The 14,559-nt window shown below is 37.5% G+C and overlaps 4 protein-coding genes and 1 non-coding gene across 10 annotated transcripts in view; 3 read left to right on the forward strand and 2 right to left on the reverse strand.

Moving 5' to 3' along the window:
- Window positions 1-1,600: 1,600 nt before the first annotated feature.
- TRNAN-GUU lies at window positions 1,601-1,674 on the reverse strand. The gene has a single exon. It is a non-coding gene; the product is annotated as a tRNA-Asn (tRNA).
- Window positions 1,675-3,214: 1,540 nt separating this feature from the next.
- LOC125214405 lies at window positions 3,215-8,274 on the forward strand. 6 transcript variants are annotated; one of them, XM_048115418.1, is made up of 4 exons: window positions 5,444-7,275; window positions 7,387-7,507; window positions 7,809-7,885; window positions 7,954-8,249. In XM_048115418.1, the coding sequence occupies exons 1-4, from the start codon at window positions 7,238-7,240 to the stop codon at window positions 8,045-8,047; spliced, it is 330 nt and encodes a 109-aa protein (XP_047971375.1). In that variant the 5' UTR covers window positions 5,444-7,237; the 3' UTR covers window positions 8,048-8,249. The 6 variants fall into 6 exon arrangements, 5 of the variants coding, with proteins under 5 accessions (XP_047971374.1, XP_047971372.1, XP_047971373.1 ...); XM_048115417.1 differs by lacking the exons at window positions 5,444-7,275; window positions 7,387-7,507 and adding an exon at window positions 3,215-5,437 and having other exon boundaries at window positions 7,809-7,918; window positions 8,010-8,274; XM_048115415.1 differs by lacking the exons at window positions 5,444-7,275; window positions 7,387-7,507 and adding an exon at window positions 3,215-5,437 and having other exon boundaries at window positions 7,954-8,274.
- Window positions 8,275-9,281: 1,007 nt separating this feature from the next.
- On the forward strand, window positions 9,282-9,827 carry LOC125214407. Its single transcript, XM_048115420.1, has one exon. It carries the CDS (start codon window positions 9,425-9,427, stop codon window positions 9,692-9,694), a length of 270 nt encoding a protein of 89 aa, XP_047971377.1. The 5' UTR covers window positions 9,282-9,424; the 3' UTR covers window positions 9,695-9,827.
- A 44-nt stretch (window positions 9,828-9,871) lies between these two features.
- On the reverse strand, window positions 9,872-12,444 carry LOC125214406. Its single transcript, XM_048115419.1, has 4 exons — window positions 12,268-12,444; window positions 11,959-12,175; window positions 11,188-11,248; window positions 9,872-10,642 (listed from the first exon to the last, which is right to left on the reverse strand). Exons 1-4 carry the CDS (start codon window positions 12,333-12,335, stop codon window positions 10,053-10,055), a joined length of 936 nt encoding a protein of 311 aa, XP_047971376.1. The 5' UTR covers window positions 12,336-12,444; the 3' UTR covers window positions 9,872-10,052.
- A 146-nt stretch (window positions 12,445-12,590) lies between these two features.
- LOC125209228 (mediator of RNA polymerase II transcription subunit 14-like) overlaps window positions 12,591-14,559 on the forward strand; it is a 4,263-nt gene continuing 2,294 nt past the window's right edge. The window contains exons 1-2 of the mRNA XM_048108831.1: window positions 12,591-12,905; window positions 13,715-14,554. Coding sequence (XP_047964788.1) covers window positions 12,693-12,905; window positions 13,715-14,554 — 1,053 coding nt within the window. The 5' untranslated portion in view covers window positions 12,591-12,692. The remainder of the gene's footprint in view (window positions 12,906-13,714; window positions 14,555-14,559) is intronic.

Below are 14,559 nucleotides of genomic sequence, written 5' to 3' on the forward strand. Positions count from 1 at the left end.
TGAGAATTATAATATTAGTAAATTCAACCTAATAAATTGTCGGTTAGTCGTAGTAGTAGATGGAAAGCGATAAATGCATACGCCCAAAGAGCATACATATGTTATGTAGAGGTGTATTAGAAACCAACATTTTTAAAATAAAGAATTTAATAACAATATGATAAGGGCCCATTTGATAAGTTAGTAATGCATAGATATAGATACTTATATGAATATTTCTAAGCGTTTGATATCATAGTTAACCTACTAGGTCAGCCTGTGGTTTTCTCTATGGCCCATCCGAGCCCGCAAATTTTTCCTTAAAATACAAAGATATGTATCTCACAAATTTGGTCGGATAGTATTTCTACCTCATTTATTATGATTTATAAACAAAATCTAGATAATTTCTTGTCTACCAAACAACAACGAAAAAACCTTCATCCGAGCTTATCTTGACACGAAGCCCGCATTTCTTTTCTTATTTAACAAATTTTGTTATATCTCATCTTTCTTATCAAACGGGCCCTAATTATAGAATTATACTCTGATGATATCAATAACATTAAATCGTGGCCATCAAATTTCCGATCCTGAGAATTATAATGAGCTTACTTATGTACCATAGGGTCAATTTTACATTCATATGATGTGCGCATTTTCTCTTCCCTATTCTTATGCCTTTTTCTACAAAATGCATGAGCTCATTGTGCGAAAAAAACTACTCCACTACTTAATTTACATAGTTATTGATAATATGTACATACAATTATGCTACTTAAAATATACACCTATCTTCACTATAGTTTTTACATATGTATATGCTACTATATTTTATGTATAAATTTAAGATTTGGAACTTATATATTACTACTATGTTTTATAAATTTTACATCCAACACAAATTCAAAAATTTATCATCATTCATTCATTTATTAAAATATAGAACCAAGTGTCCAGGCCACCATTCAGTCATTCACCACCCAAAAAATAAAATTAACCATGTAAAATATCAAAATAATCAAAAGTCCAAAGACTTCAAATTGAAAAAACGACCAACACAATATCATCAATCACCATCTATATCGATTATGAATAACTGTTGGTGTCTTTTAAGTGATTTATCCAATGATGGCTAAAAGGAGTACCAAATCGATAGACATGAACAAAAAAAGTTTGAATTGAATAAATATTACTACTAGTATTCAATATTATTTAAACTTTAAATCATGGATAAATTTTTGAAAGAGCACTGTGTAAACATGCTACTCCAATATTTGATAGTCAATATTATTCAATTTAACATTAAAAACGAGTGGCTCTTTATCTGTTCCATATAACATTACTTATTTCTTTGGGTATTAATTTTAATAAGAGTTAAAGTATGCTAAGATAAATGGCAGATGCCACGCTTAGTTTTTATATAAACATTTTAGAATGATAAAATGAATAATGTTTTAAGGAATGAAGCAAGTATTTTTTCAAGTTAACATGATTTTTTTGTGAAAAAATGAAACATGTTCTCATACTAAATTTAGGTCAATTATAATTATATATAGTTATTTTTTACAGAAACGTATTTTTAAATCTTTAATATTTTGCTAAAAAAAAGCCTAGAAATCGCTAGAAGGAGGGCTTGAACCTCCGACCTTGTGGTTAACAGCCACACGCTCTAACCAACTGAGCTATTCCAGCTTGATAAAATTTATTTTATTTACAATTTATAAAGCAACTCACTAAATCATTTTGGCGAATGTCCCATTTTCTATGCATGAAAGATTATGTATTAATAAAAACAAGTGATGGAATATATCTATAATAAAAAATCCATCATAATCCATTGATTAGAGATAAACTGTCATTATTTAAAAGACTGGGATTTTTTTTTTATCTCTGAACTTTGTTAAGGTATTACTTTTGGTCTATAAATTTGAAATATCTTCCGAAGTCTTTGAACCTCGATTTAATATTTTTGATCTACAATTTTATTGTTAAACTTTTTTTATGGCGAAATATCCTCAAGACTACAAAGGACAATTTTGTCAATTTACTATCTTCTTCATTAAAGTATTGGATTACATCTTTTTTTGTCTGGAAACTTTGCCAAATTATCATTTACAATTTTTTGTCTGGAAACTTTGCCAAATTATCATTTTTCGTGTAAGCTTTAGTCCTTTCTATGGTTCTTTCTCTTTCATCCTCTCTCACTAGTCAACGAAATATAAGCTCACTCCTAATTCATGGAGCTTTGTTACCAAGCTTAATTCATGAACTCTTGGTCACAATTCTCTTTCTAGAAAAATCTCAATTCTTTAGCAAGATTAATATTTCTCAAAAAGTTGGATTTGAGTTGCAACAAATTTGAAAGAAGTATTGATGAAATTGACAGTTTGTTGTCATTAAAGAGGATAAATCTAGAGAAGAACAATCTTAAATTTTATGGCTTGATTCCATATTTAATTTAAAAACTTCTAATCTCTTAGTTCTAAATCTGAACACAATAGATTTCGTGATGTAATCCCACAACTCATCGAAAACATCACCTCTTTAAACTACCATGAACAATCTCACTGGAGAATTCTCACTTTCTCAAGGAATTAAAGCTTTAATCAAAACTGATATTTTAACAAAGTTTGCGGATCAAAGAAGATATTCTCTCAATATTTAGTGAAGCAAAGAAAGTAAATAGACTGTAAACTAATACCTTTCATGAGCTTGAGGGTATTTTTATAATTTTTATTTTAAAATAATAAAAAAGTAGCTCTAATAATATTAATAAAGTTTTATAGACCATGAGGACATGTTACGTGCCAAAACGGTTTAGAATGTTTTTAACATAACGTGACAAAAATAAACAAATGGTGTTAGGCTAGAATCTCGAGTTCTAGCAAAATAAGTAGTAAATCACAATTAATTTGTAAAGAATTGCTATATTACAATGGATAGGTCGAAAGTTTTGAGTTATTTTGGACACTTATATTAATATTTCTGTTAATATTATTTTGATTTTATTAATTCATGAATTATTATTTAGTACTCCGTCTGACTTAAAAGCTACAATAAATTCCAAATTTAATTCGTTATATCTTCGGTATCTAAATCCAAAATAGACTAGTAAAACAATGAATTAGGTTTTAAAAAACTACTTATTTCTACTAAACCAATATCAGCCATCAACTGCATGACTGTTTATGTTAGGCGTTTCACGAAACGGCATCGTTTTTTACTTTGGCTTTTCCCTTGATTTCTCTTTACCCTAAATCAGTTTGGGCATCTTTTTTCCTGAGCTTGTCGTCCCCAATCCAGAATTTTCAGGTTCTGCACCAAGATTCCCCTTCTTCCGCCACCACGCCGCCGCCGCCGCAACCGCCACCGCATACTTCCACTCCGTAGTGAACTAGGATTTGCAAATTGGGGCGATTTTACGTACGCTTTTTCTCAATTTCGCCGCTCTTTTCCCTCTCGGTTTTATCTGGTGGTTATTTTCCGCTTCCTTTCGTTCCTGGAGATGCTGTGCAGAGGAGTTGTTACGGTGAAGGAGAGCAGAGGAGGAGAGGTTGACCTCCGGTGACTAAATTGTAGAGCTCGTTACTGCACAATCACCGGCCCTAATTGAACACTTAACTTCCTCGTCGACCATTAACCGATCGCCCCCACTATTTTCCTTCCTCTCTACCTACCAACCTTCTCTACGCTGACAGCGAAGGGAGTTAGTGGGAATGAATTTAGTGATGAACAACAACCACCCCAATTTGGGGCCGGTTTTACTAGATCCGTCGCCGATGGGAATCATCGGCGAGAGCTTAGGTAAGCCGTCTATCTATTTCTCGGCTACTGATACTCCTTACCTCGCACCTCGCCTAGGACACGTCATTGTTGGAAAATTCCCCCTCTCAATCCCCACCTCCCAACATATCCAAAACGCTTTTGCTAACATGAATTTTGTTGGGTCGTGTTCATGGAAATATTTAGATGATAGGCATGTTCTCATTGAACTGTCTGATTTTACTGACTATGTTAACTTGCTTAATGGACCTAATGGCATACCTGTGTGGTTCATTGAACAACATCCTATGCGTGTGTTTGAATGGACAACTGAGTTTGATCTGTCATTTGAATCCCGTAATGTTGGTGTTTGGTGTAGTCTATTTGCCTTGCCTCTGCGTTTCTTTGATACTGCCACCCTATTTGCAATTGGTAGAATGTTTGGCAATCCTATTAAAATAGATCACGCGACTATCACGCGCTCTAGAATATCCTTTGCTAGAATGTGTGTGGAAATAGACATATCCAAACCACCACCAAAAAAGTTTGTGCTTGATATTGGTGGACGTGAAATCACCCGAAGGGTGAAATGGGACAAGATCCCTCTGCTTTGCATGGATTGTCGAACTGTGGGGCATTCAAAGGTGACATGCTGCAAAGCTTTTAGGAAGAAAAGAAAAAGACCAATCCCTCTGTTTCGCATGGATTGTCGAAATGTGAAGCATTTAAAAGAGACATGCGGCAAAGTTTTTAGGAGGAAAAGAAAAAGACTAAAGAGAGACTATAACAAAGCTGTGCAAATGCCCATTGATCAAACTACAAGAAGAAAACCCACCAGATCTGCCTTCACAGGAGCCACGGATTTGGGTATTGGTATGCAATGTGAGACGTTGCACGGTAATGAAGAGGACGACTTCATGCTACCAAATCCACTGCGACCTAGGATTATGAGGTCCCTTCTTGTGCAATGGCAGCCTCCAGATCATCCCTGGGTCAAGCTTAACACTGATGGCTCCTTTGCCGCAGGATCGGGGCAGGCAGGAGGTGGAGGACTGGTGCGGAATTCAGATGGCATGCTCCTTGGTGCCTTCTGCACCCCCCTCGCCGCTACTTCAGGCTTTGAAGCGGAGCTTCTTGCTCTATGTCAAGGTTTGTTGATGGCAAAGGAGCATGGGGTCCATGTTTGGATTGAGCTTGATGCGGCTGCTATTGTCACCCTGCTTAAATCAGGGAAGCAAGGCCCAACAGCTCTCCGACACACAATAGTTCAGATCAGGCTTCTCCTTCGGCAGATTCAATACAAGATCACTCACATACCCCGTGAAGGCAATCGCGCAGCAGACTTTTTGGCAAGCAGCGGGACCCAAACCTCTGACCTCACTGTTTATGATCATATTTCCGCGCCACCAATTCTGACGGCACTTGTTAGGATGGACCAATGGGGTTATCCTAACCTCAGATTTAAATTTGAGGATGGGTAAGACCCCCCCATCGTTTTGTGGCAGCTGGGTATATCATGTTTTCTTTGTGGGGGATTGACCACTTTTGGGTCGTTCCTATGTATATTTCTCATAGTCGTGGGGGATTTCCCACTTTATGTTGTTCCTATGCATGTTTGCTACTTTGTTTACCAAAGTTGTAGAGTTGGTTGGTGACCCGCCATCCTTGGAAATAGTAGAAAGTTGGTATTTTGGTATGATCATTCTTTTAACTTACTGTTTCCCCATGGTATTTCCCATGCGTAACCGTTATAATTCATAGTATTAATTTTTTTGACGCTTTGAGCCTACTTGTGATGCTTAGCTAGATCCTATCCTATTCTTCTGCTGACTGTTAAGACATTTCTTCCCTCTCATTAGCAATTTCTCCAGGAAGAATTTTCTATCTCATTTATAGAAGGAAGAGCAAAATAATAAAAATAGTCTGCAATAATAATTGAGATATTACAATACAACACAATAATCTGCATAAAAGTTTAGCAAATAGAATATCTATGATCTGGTATCTTCTAAATGAGCATCAACGAGAATAGACTTCTCAATTTCTCCAGCAGCACAAGTCCTAGACGATTGAGATGGATAAGCTTCGTATTCTCTTTCCATACAAAGATGGTCTGGTAACTAATTAGTAAGGAAATTAGGATACTGAGCTCAAATTTGTATCTGCTGAAAGTTCATTTTTAATACTATAAAAGCTTTGATCTATTTAGCCATCTGTGGTGAAAACATGTCATCATATAACTTCTATCAACACTTAGCAGAAGTGTTTGTTATCATAGGGTCAAACAAAGGCAGCTGTACTTTCAGATAGTTCACTGATCATGGGTGTACGTTGAGGTTTCATCTCATTTGTAATGGTAGTTCCTCACCAGGAAATTGTCTGCTAGGTATGTAACTTTCAAAAACCAAAGTCACATGCTTGGCTATGTGTGTACTGGGTGAGTCTGTGTAAGCATTTCTTGTATATGTTTGTTAAGAATGGAAAAGTCGGAGAAGGTTTTTCTTTCCTGAGCAAAATGAATTTCCCCAAAGCAACACTATTGTTGTAAGCTTTTCAAACCAAAACTTTGATGACTGCTCGAGCCAAAGGCCCTTTTCAGCTTGCATTCCATCCCTGCATCCAGATCAGTTGTAGGATCTATCAGGAATATATAACAAGTTCAGATTAGTTCGGTAAATAGCAAAGTCAGTAAGCAGTTACAGAATCTATTCAATGAGTTAGTAGGATTGAAGTCAGAGTGGTTACCAAAATTGAAAAGCAGTTTCCTTATGCGACTCTTGTAAGTGCTAACTTGTATTATTAGAAACTACCTCTCTTTTCTATTCTCTTCCTATTTGTTATTTATTATTCATATTGTGATATCTGATGCAATAGTTTCTGCCAATTTTTTTCTATCATGCCATTTTCTTCTCTAGCATTCTCTGCTACAACTAATTTTCTTCTTTCTACCTTCAGTAAACTCTTTTCCTTAACTTGGTTCTGGATGGATTCTGCTAATGAAAACTCATGTTTTAGCTGCATTTCATTCTTACAGTCCTGACTACATTCTCCTCAGATTAAAGGGTGCACCTCCTCAATTTCATTCATGTTAGAGCGTTTCTTCTAATTCTAGTCAATATCTCATCCTGAAAGTTTGGTTTCTATTCTTCTCAGGTTACTAAGTATTCTAATAAGTAATATCTGCTTGGGCGTGTCTGTCACTTTGGTTTGTTTACATCAGTTTCAGCGCGAAGCTAGAGCTGTGCACCCGTGTTTGGTCTCTTATTCTGTTTGTCCAAGGCCACGAATCCGCTATATTGTCCTATTACACAGCCCAAATCTCTCATCCCTTGCTGTTTAGGCCTCTCTTTTTCTGCTATGACCCTTCTGCAGACTTAACCAAAGTTAAGTCACACCTGTAATAAGTTCGTCCCGTATACTGAACCCTTGTTTCTGATTGTTCATAATTGATTTCTTGAGCAGTGGGCTGTAATAGGTAGTTGAACTTGCACTGATGTCCCCAAACACAGCATTCCCAGTTAAGAGATTCAGGTTCTTCTAACAACCTGACACCAGCAACCTCTATGATCTCATTAATCATAGCAATTAACAGTATTTCATTTCTACCAGTTGTATTATGCTCTTCTTTCAATTTTTATGCAGGTCCTGCTGTCAATTACAGTTGGATCTGGGGATCAAGACAATGAACTTTACAAGGATGCACTTCCCTCATCTGCCAAACACTGTGTTCCATACTTCCGTGGATGAACCATCATTTATACCAGTACTTTAAATGCTTAATCAAAATACACTGAAATCATGCAGGGGTCTTTAGCTATATGCGCATTTGTCTGTCCAGATATGTTTGTGAAAGTAGCTGCCATGTAGAGAATATGGGGTGTTGCCTGTTGGTGGTGTATGTCCAATAATAGCTTTGTGATACTGATACAGACTGGCTCCCACCTTAACTCGAACAGATACTGTTTGTAGTTTGTTATCCTTTATTTGAAGCATTTTGTTGGTTTTTTACATTTCGATATACAATTCAAAAGCATAACATTCTAATTTGTTTTTACGTTTCTCAGGTTTTGTCTGCAACCATCACCGCTTGGTCGTTTATCCTGACAATAACCAACCTTAATCAACATCTCTGGCTATATACGTACTCTCATGAACTTTTTATCTTTATTGAAAAGTACTGTTATTCCTATTTTTAATTTTGTCCTTCAGCACACACGCGTTTCACCTTCTGAACCTGGACAACGGTGATATCTCTGTCCGTGCAGCAGCCTTGGATGCTCTACGTGTTGCCATCTACACCTAAGACGGGAAAATGCACCGCCACATTTGCTGGTCTGCTTTCCTTGTCGCTATTTTCTATTACGATTTTCACAGTAATTCTATGTTTGATTTAGTTATACTCTAGTACTATTCTGATGGGAAAGTGCATTTATGCATAATCTATTTTATGTCATTGTTGTCACACCTGAAGAACATTCATCAAAGGAGGAGGGTTGTGCTTATTATTTATAGAGAAAAGCTTAGTTTGTACTTCCTTGGTCCCGCCATAAACTAGTCACTTCTTTTGGCACAAGATTTAAGGAATTGATAGTAAAAAAGTTAAAATGGAGAGGGTAAAGTATAAGAGATGGAAAAGTAGAGGAGTGCAAGGAATAAAATAGGCAGGAAAGTAAGAGATGATTTTTTGCTTAAAATGAAAATGACTCACTTATGGTGGGACATCCCAAAAAGAAAAGTGACTCGCTTATGATGGAACAGAGGGAGTAAGTATTATTATAAATTTTTTTTGAGAAACTTTTAGTAGTAGTTTGTAACTTGTTATACCATGAACTTGTTAATTCATAGGTACATGGAAAAGTATTAGGAATAATACTAGTATTCCTTTTCTTTAATGTAGTAAAAATTATTTTGGTTGGAAAGCAATTCATGTAAACCCTAAAATTTTTGTTATAAAATTAATACTCCATTATAAATTAAATTTTGAACCCTAACAGACAACACAATAATAAATCAGAACTAAAAAGTATAAATTATAGTAGTATGGTTAAAAACCTACAGACTAAATTGGATATAATTAATCTGAATTACTATTAGTTAGTACTATAAATAAAATTCAAATATTATTAGAAAATGAAATTGAAGAGAAAAACCCAACTAGTAGTGATACACAAATAGGACACTGAGTATGTGATAAACTAGAATAGGAAATGCAATTGATGAAGTAATTCATTTCTCGAAGGCATTGAATAAATGTGAGCGTGTATCTTTTAAATAACCAAGTTGTGTTTATCTGTAATGATAAAGAAGTCAAAAACAATTAATTGGAATTGAATTTCAAACGAAAACACTAAGATAAAAATGGGGAAATTGTATTGTCTTAAAAAATGGAAATTGTATTTGACTATTCTAATCGCCGCCATTGTCTTTGCCAGCTGCTGTTTTCGTCAACCAGTCTAAATTCGAAACACAGATAAAGATGGAAACATTTCCAAATTGTCAACAAAATGTATCGTCTTGGGATAAACATGTAGATGTGGTTGTTCAAAGCAATACACCTCCATTTTTCAACTAAGCTGACCTGAAACAAGTCTATATATTCCTCATCCCAATTCATAGAAGTAGTATACCAAAAACATTTTATTGCATAATCACATCTATACTTGAAGAATCAGATCACAAAATGGAAGGTTTGATACCGTTTCTTATCCACGCCATGAAGAAGGAAAAGCCGCAAAATGCTTACCGATGTCTCTCCGACAACTCCACCACCGCCCGCAGCTACCATCTCCTCCTCGGTGGCAGTGACTCCGTCGAGGGCTCCTCCCATCGTCGGACTCGCTCCGACTACCAGCCTCCATCCACCATCGATTTTGGCCATTTGCCGCATGCCAAGAGCTTCAGTGCCAAAGCTCCGGCCAACGTCGACCATGTTGGAAGGACTAGTAAATGAGGCCATTAGCAAGAGATGATCATACATACTGTCATGAAGTTTGATGGAATGTTTAATTGTTTGTATATTCTTTTATTTGGTGTTGTAATGGTAGAATGTAAAGGGATTGAATAAATCAAATTCAAGTTGTTTATATGCATGCAATCTTTGAATGTGTTACTAGTAAATCAACAAAAATGAACAATAAATCGCTTTCAACTTTAATTACAGCAAGAAAAACTAGAAATTGTTCAGTTACTCAAAATAGGTTGCATTCCAATTCCAAACGAATGTATTATGCACCAAACCAATCAGAAGAATGCATTTCATACAATAAAAGTTGGGGTTTATGAACTCCCTAGATTCAGGAACAAAGCATTTACGAGGCCAAGAGAGATTCAATTTTCGAAATCTGATCTTCTTCATTCTTCCGGGGTGGACTTCTGTTGGCCTCATCGTATAGGTCGTGCTTCCACTTCTCAACACGCCCCCCACTTGGAAGATTGCCTTGCCTAGGAGTGAATCTATTATCTCTACCTCTCTGTCTACCGTTGGCGTTAAATCTGTCTCTGGATGGGAAGTTACCCCTCCAAGGTTGAGCATTGTTCAACTCTCTTTCCCCTGCAACTGGTCTTTCAGGTCTGTCAGAGTACCGAGAGCTATGCACCCTGTCGTTTCTTCTTCCACCATCTATGGCATGATCTTGTGGGTTTCGCAGCACTGGATCATCAGCAGCTTTGCTGGGTTTCTCTGGATCGGCAGGAATCTTCTGCTCTCTGAAAGATGGCCTTCTACGAGCAGGAGGTTTTTGATTGCCTTCCATTTCAAAGTACCTATCATGGCGCCACATATGACTGCCTTCTCTGTTGTCTTTAGATTTTTCATCCTTTAGCTGAGCATCAGTTGACACAGTTTTATTGGTAGATCTATCATTTCGCTGTTCCTTGGAATCAGGCCACCATCCACGTTCTGGAGAAGAAGATGGATTTTAAAAGATAAACTCTTGATATAAGAGATAAGTAACACTTCTAAAAAGTTTCAAAAGCTGAAGCATAGCTGGGATGCATCTTGATATACTGGTAGTAGTCGAGAATTATGAAGACATCACAGAAAATGAAAGGACATACAAACAAGATGTAGGACATAGAGATAAATTGATCATATCAAGGTGCTATGCGTGGCTAAAAAGACCCCATCAATATATGATAGTCTTATGAGTGCTGAAGACCGTACAAGTAAAGAATAACGATGCTCAACATTTTTCTGTTCCCCGCTTACTCATACTAAGAACCATTCTGAAGTTCCTCTGAATAATGCAGTCACTAAGAAAAACTTTTAAGAAATTTAATACTAGTATATCATTAAGTAGTTGGATGGAGATGAAGTAAGCACCTAAAAGCAATTAAAGAATGCTGATCAGACATCCAACTACTACAACTTAAGAACTGCCCCAGAAGTCATTTACATGAAGAATGAGAGGAACGGGAGTAAGATTAACAAGATAAAAAGCATACCACTCTCTGTCCTGCGGCTGAAGCCTCTTCCATTCTGCCCAGCACTATCACGACCATCGTGCTGTTACAAGACATGCACAGGCAGGCCTAAACTGTTATATAAATGGGGGTACTCGTATTCAACCAGCTGAACACAAAAGTAAATACCTGGGTAAACAGTTTTCAGAATGCTGACTGAATCAGGACTGATATTTCAAAGAATTACACGTAGACCCTAGGTTTCTGAATTACAATTACTACTAAATTTAAAGAATTGTACAGTGTTTGAAGACTAGTACTCCAACATAGCAACAGAAAGCATTCAACTACTTTCATGATGATGGAACAAACTCCTATCTGGCTCCAGCAACCTCGAGTACAAACACCATAATCATGGACGTCCGAAAGCTAAAGCTTAGGTTATTTCAACGCATGTCAGAGTCCAAGCAGCCAAGCAAATATCAACCATAGAGATTATGATTTCGCACCCGATAAGAATAGCTCGTTTTCTATTCCTATCAAGTCCTACATGCATGAACACTCTAGGATAATATAATTTTGCTACACATAATATATAAAAATAATGTAGTACACTAAATCAATTTGAAATCATCAATGAAGAACACCGGAAAGATACATCACAATTTGAAAGCTATATTACTCAAATAGCCAGCAATTACAACCAACAGGCAGAATAAAGAAAACTCATATCTGAAAGATACATCGCAATAAAAATTTCACAAAATTGTAGAACAAAATCTGCATTGCAAGTAAAGAAATTTAAATAGATACCTGAAAGTACGGCCGCGACTGAGGTATTTTCGTATGATTAGATTCTTTATGTCCATCAGCTCCTCTATCAGATTCACGGCCGTTCAAGTTTCCAGATTCAAGCGGCGGCGGACCTGGAAGGCGGCGGTGGTGCCGATGAACCCGGTCCGACCGGTCCCTATCCAAGTCCGGCTCGGTTTCAGTCTCCGATTTACCATCTCTCCTAGATCTCTTGGGGCTTCAGCGCAGACATACAACACGAGAAGCACTCGTCAATTCATCAGTTATCAACAATCAGAGAAATGTGAAAAATGTATCATTTCGAAGTACCTAGGTTCACGGTCGAACCGCGAACGGTGGCGCTTCGGTTCCGAGCTACGGTCTTCTCGACGTGACATTGGATTGCGTACTGAGTGAGCGGCGCCACCACTTTGTTCTGGTGAAACTGCCGCACCAAATTCGATCCACTGAGCCACTCAGCTGAACCCTTTCACGCCCTATTTTTATTCTTCTATCTATGAATTAACTTTATTCGTGTTTGAAAATAATACATTGGGCCGGCCCAGATCCGAATCGACCCGAGCCCAGAACTGAGTCGATGTTAAATAACAGTGGCAAGCGAAATCAATTCCTTTTACTACAAAGAATAGAAGAGAGGAGAGAGAGACCAAGAAGCAAACATCCTGCTCCGATGATTTCCTCTTCTCCGTCATAACGATTCAATTGTTAAATTCGCGAATTCACTTGGGGGAATCATGACGGAGGTAGGGCAGGAGACGGTGGATTTCGCCGCTCTCGTGGGGAGGGCGGCGGAGGAATCGTACGTCGCGCTGAAGGAACTGGTGGAGAAATCCAAGTCTTCGGAGTCGATGCCGGACTCCGAGAAGAAGATTATGATTCTCAAGTACATTGTTAAGACGCAGCAGCGGATGCTCCGTCTTGATGTCCTCGCTAAGTGGTGCCAGCAGGTGCTATCTTTTTGTCAATTTACTTTCATTTTCTACTCCAGGTTTTGTGTGGATGTGTATCACAATGGTGTGACAGAGAATGAAGCGGGTTGAGTTTCCCTGGACTTGTGGTGGTGGATTTGTCCAGTTGAAATATTAAGGCATTTAGGTTATCTTTGATGGAATGGAACGGATGATAGATTAAGTGGCCGAATTCTTGATTTGAGTTCAGTTAAATATGGGGTGGAGAGAGGGGTTTTTGGGGTGTATAGGAAGATTTGTTGTTTAACTTGTTTGGGAGGGAAGATTATGATTAAATATGACATAAGGGTTCGATAAATTGGGAACTGGGGCTTCATTGATATTTGAATTTAAATGTATTGGTAAAAATTGGAGGATACAGTCAAAAGAGTTGCTTGAGAGACATTGTGCCTTTCTATGTTGTTTCTGATTAGTGGGTACAGATAGAGGATCTAAATTTTTCACTTTTTCTTTTGGACCCATATAGTGAATTTGTTTAATCTGGTGGAAGTACCCTTTGGATTTCCTTTTGGGGCTGTATTTAGGTTGTGTTCAACGGAGTTCACAGTGTTTGTTAGTCTACATATCATTGCAAATGCAAATTAGTTCCCTATTAGTAGTTCATTTAGGTGGCAGACTTTTACCAAGCTGCTTTTTTGATGACCATACTGCATATCGTTATTATAATTTCAGAGAGAGATGCTATTCAGTGTTCAAGATTATATTTTACCTTATCATATTCTTTTTTGGGTAAAGATACATATTTTCATAGTATTTATTGTTTCTGCTTCTTGCTACTGGAGTCACAGGTCCCTTTGATACAATATTGCCAACAACTTTCGTCGACTCTGTCCAGTCATGAAACTTGTTTCACTCAAGCTGCAGATTCCATGTTTTTTATGCATGAGGGACTACAACAAGCTCGAGCTCCTATTTATGATGTTCCCTCTGCCATTGAGGTTCTACTTACTGGAAACTATCAGCGTTTACCAAAATGTGTTGAAGATGTGGGCATGTTGGGCACATTGAATGAGGACCAGCAAGGGCCAGCTTTAAAGAAACTAGATACACTTGTTAGGTCCAAGTTACTTGAAGTTTCACTGCCAAAAGAATTTACCGAAATTAGAGTCTCTGATGGTGTTGTCACACTCCGTGTCGATGGGGAATTTAAAATTCTTGTTACACTTGGTTATCGAGGTCACTTATCAATGTGGAGAATATTGCATTTGGAGCTGCTTGTTGGTGAGAGAAGTGGACTCGTGAAAGTAGAAGCCTCACGACGACATGCTCTAGGAGATGATTTGGAACGTAGAATGGCTGCATCAGAATCACCATTCATGATGCTGTATTCTATCCTACATGAGCTATGTGTTGCCCTTACTATGGACACTGTTATAAGACAAGTGAATGCACTTCGACAAGGCAGGTGGAAGGATGCCATTCGCTTTGAACTCATATCGGATGGTACTGTTGGGCAGGGAGGGAGCACTGGCTTCTCTCAAGATGGAGAAACTGATTCTGCTGGGTTGCGGACTCCTGGATTGAAAATCATATACTGGTTAGAGCTTGATAAAAGTAATGCTTCATCTGAAGCAGGGGCATCCCCATTCTTAAAAATTGAACCAGGTCCTGATATGCAAATAAAGTGTTTGCA

The sequence above is a fragment of the Salvia hispanica genome, chromosome 3 (genome assembly GCF_023119035.1).
Source record: "Salvia hispanica cultivar TCC Black 2014 chromosome 3, UniMelb_Shisp_WGS_1.0, whole genome shotgun sequence".
NCBI classification, from domain to species: Eukaryota; Viridiplantae; Streptophyta; class Magnoliopsida; order Lamiales; family Lamiaceae; genus Salvia; species Salvia hispanica.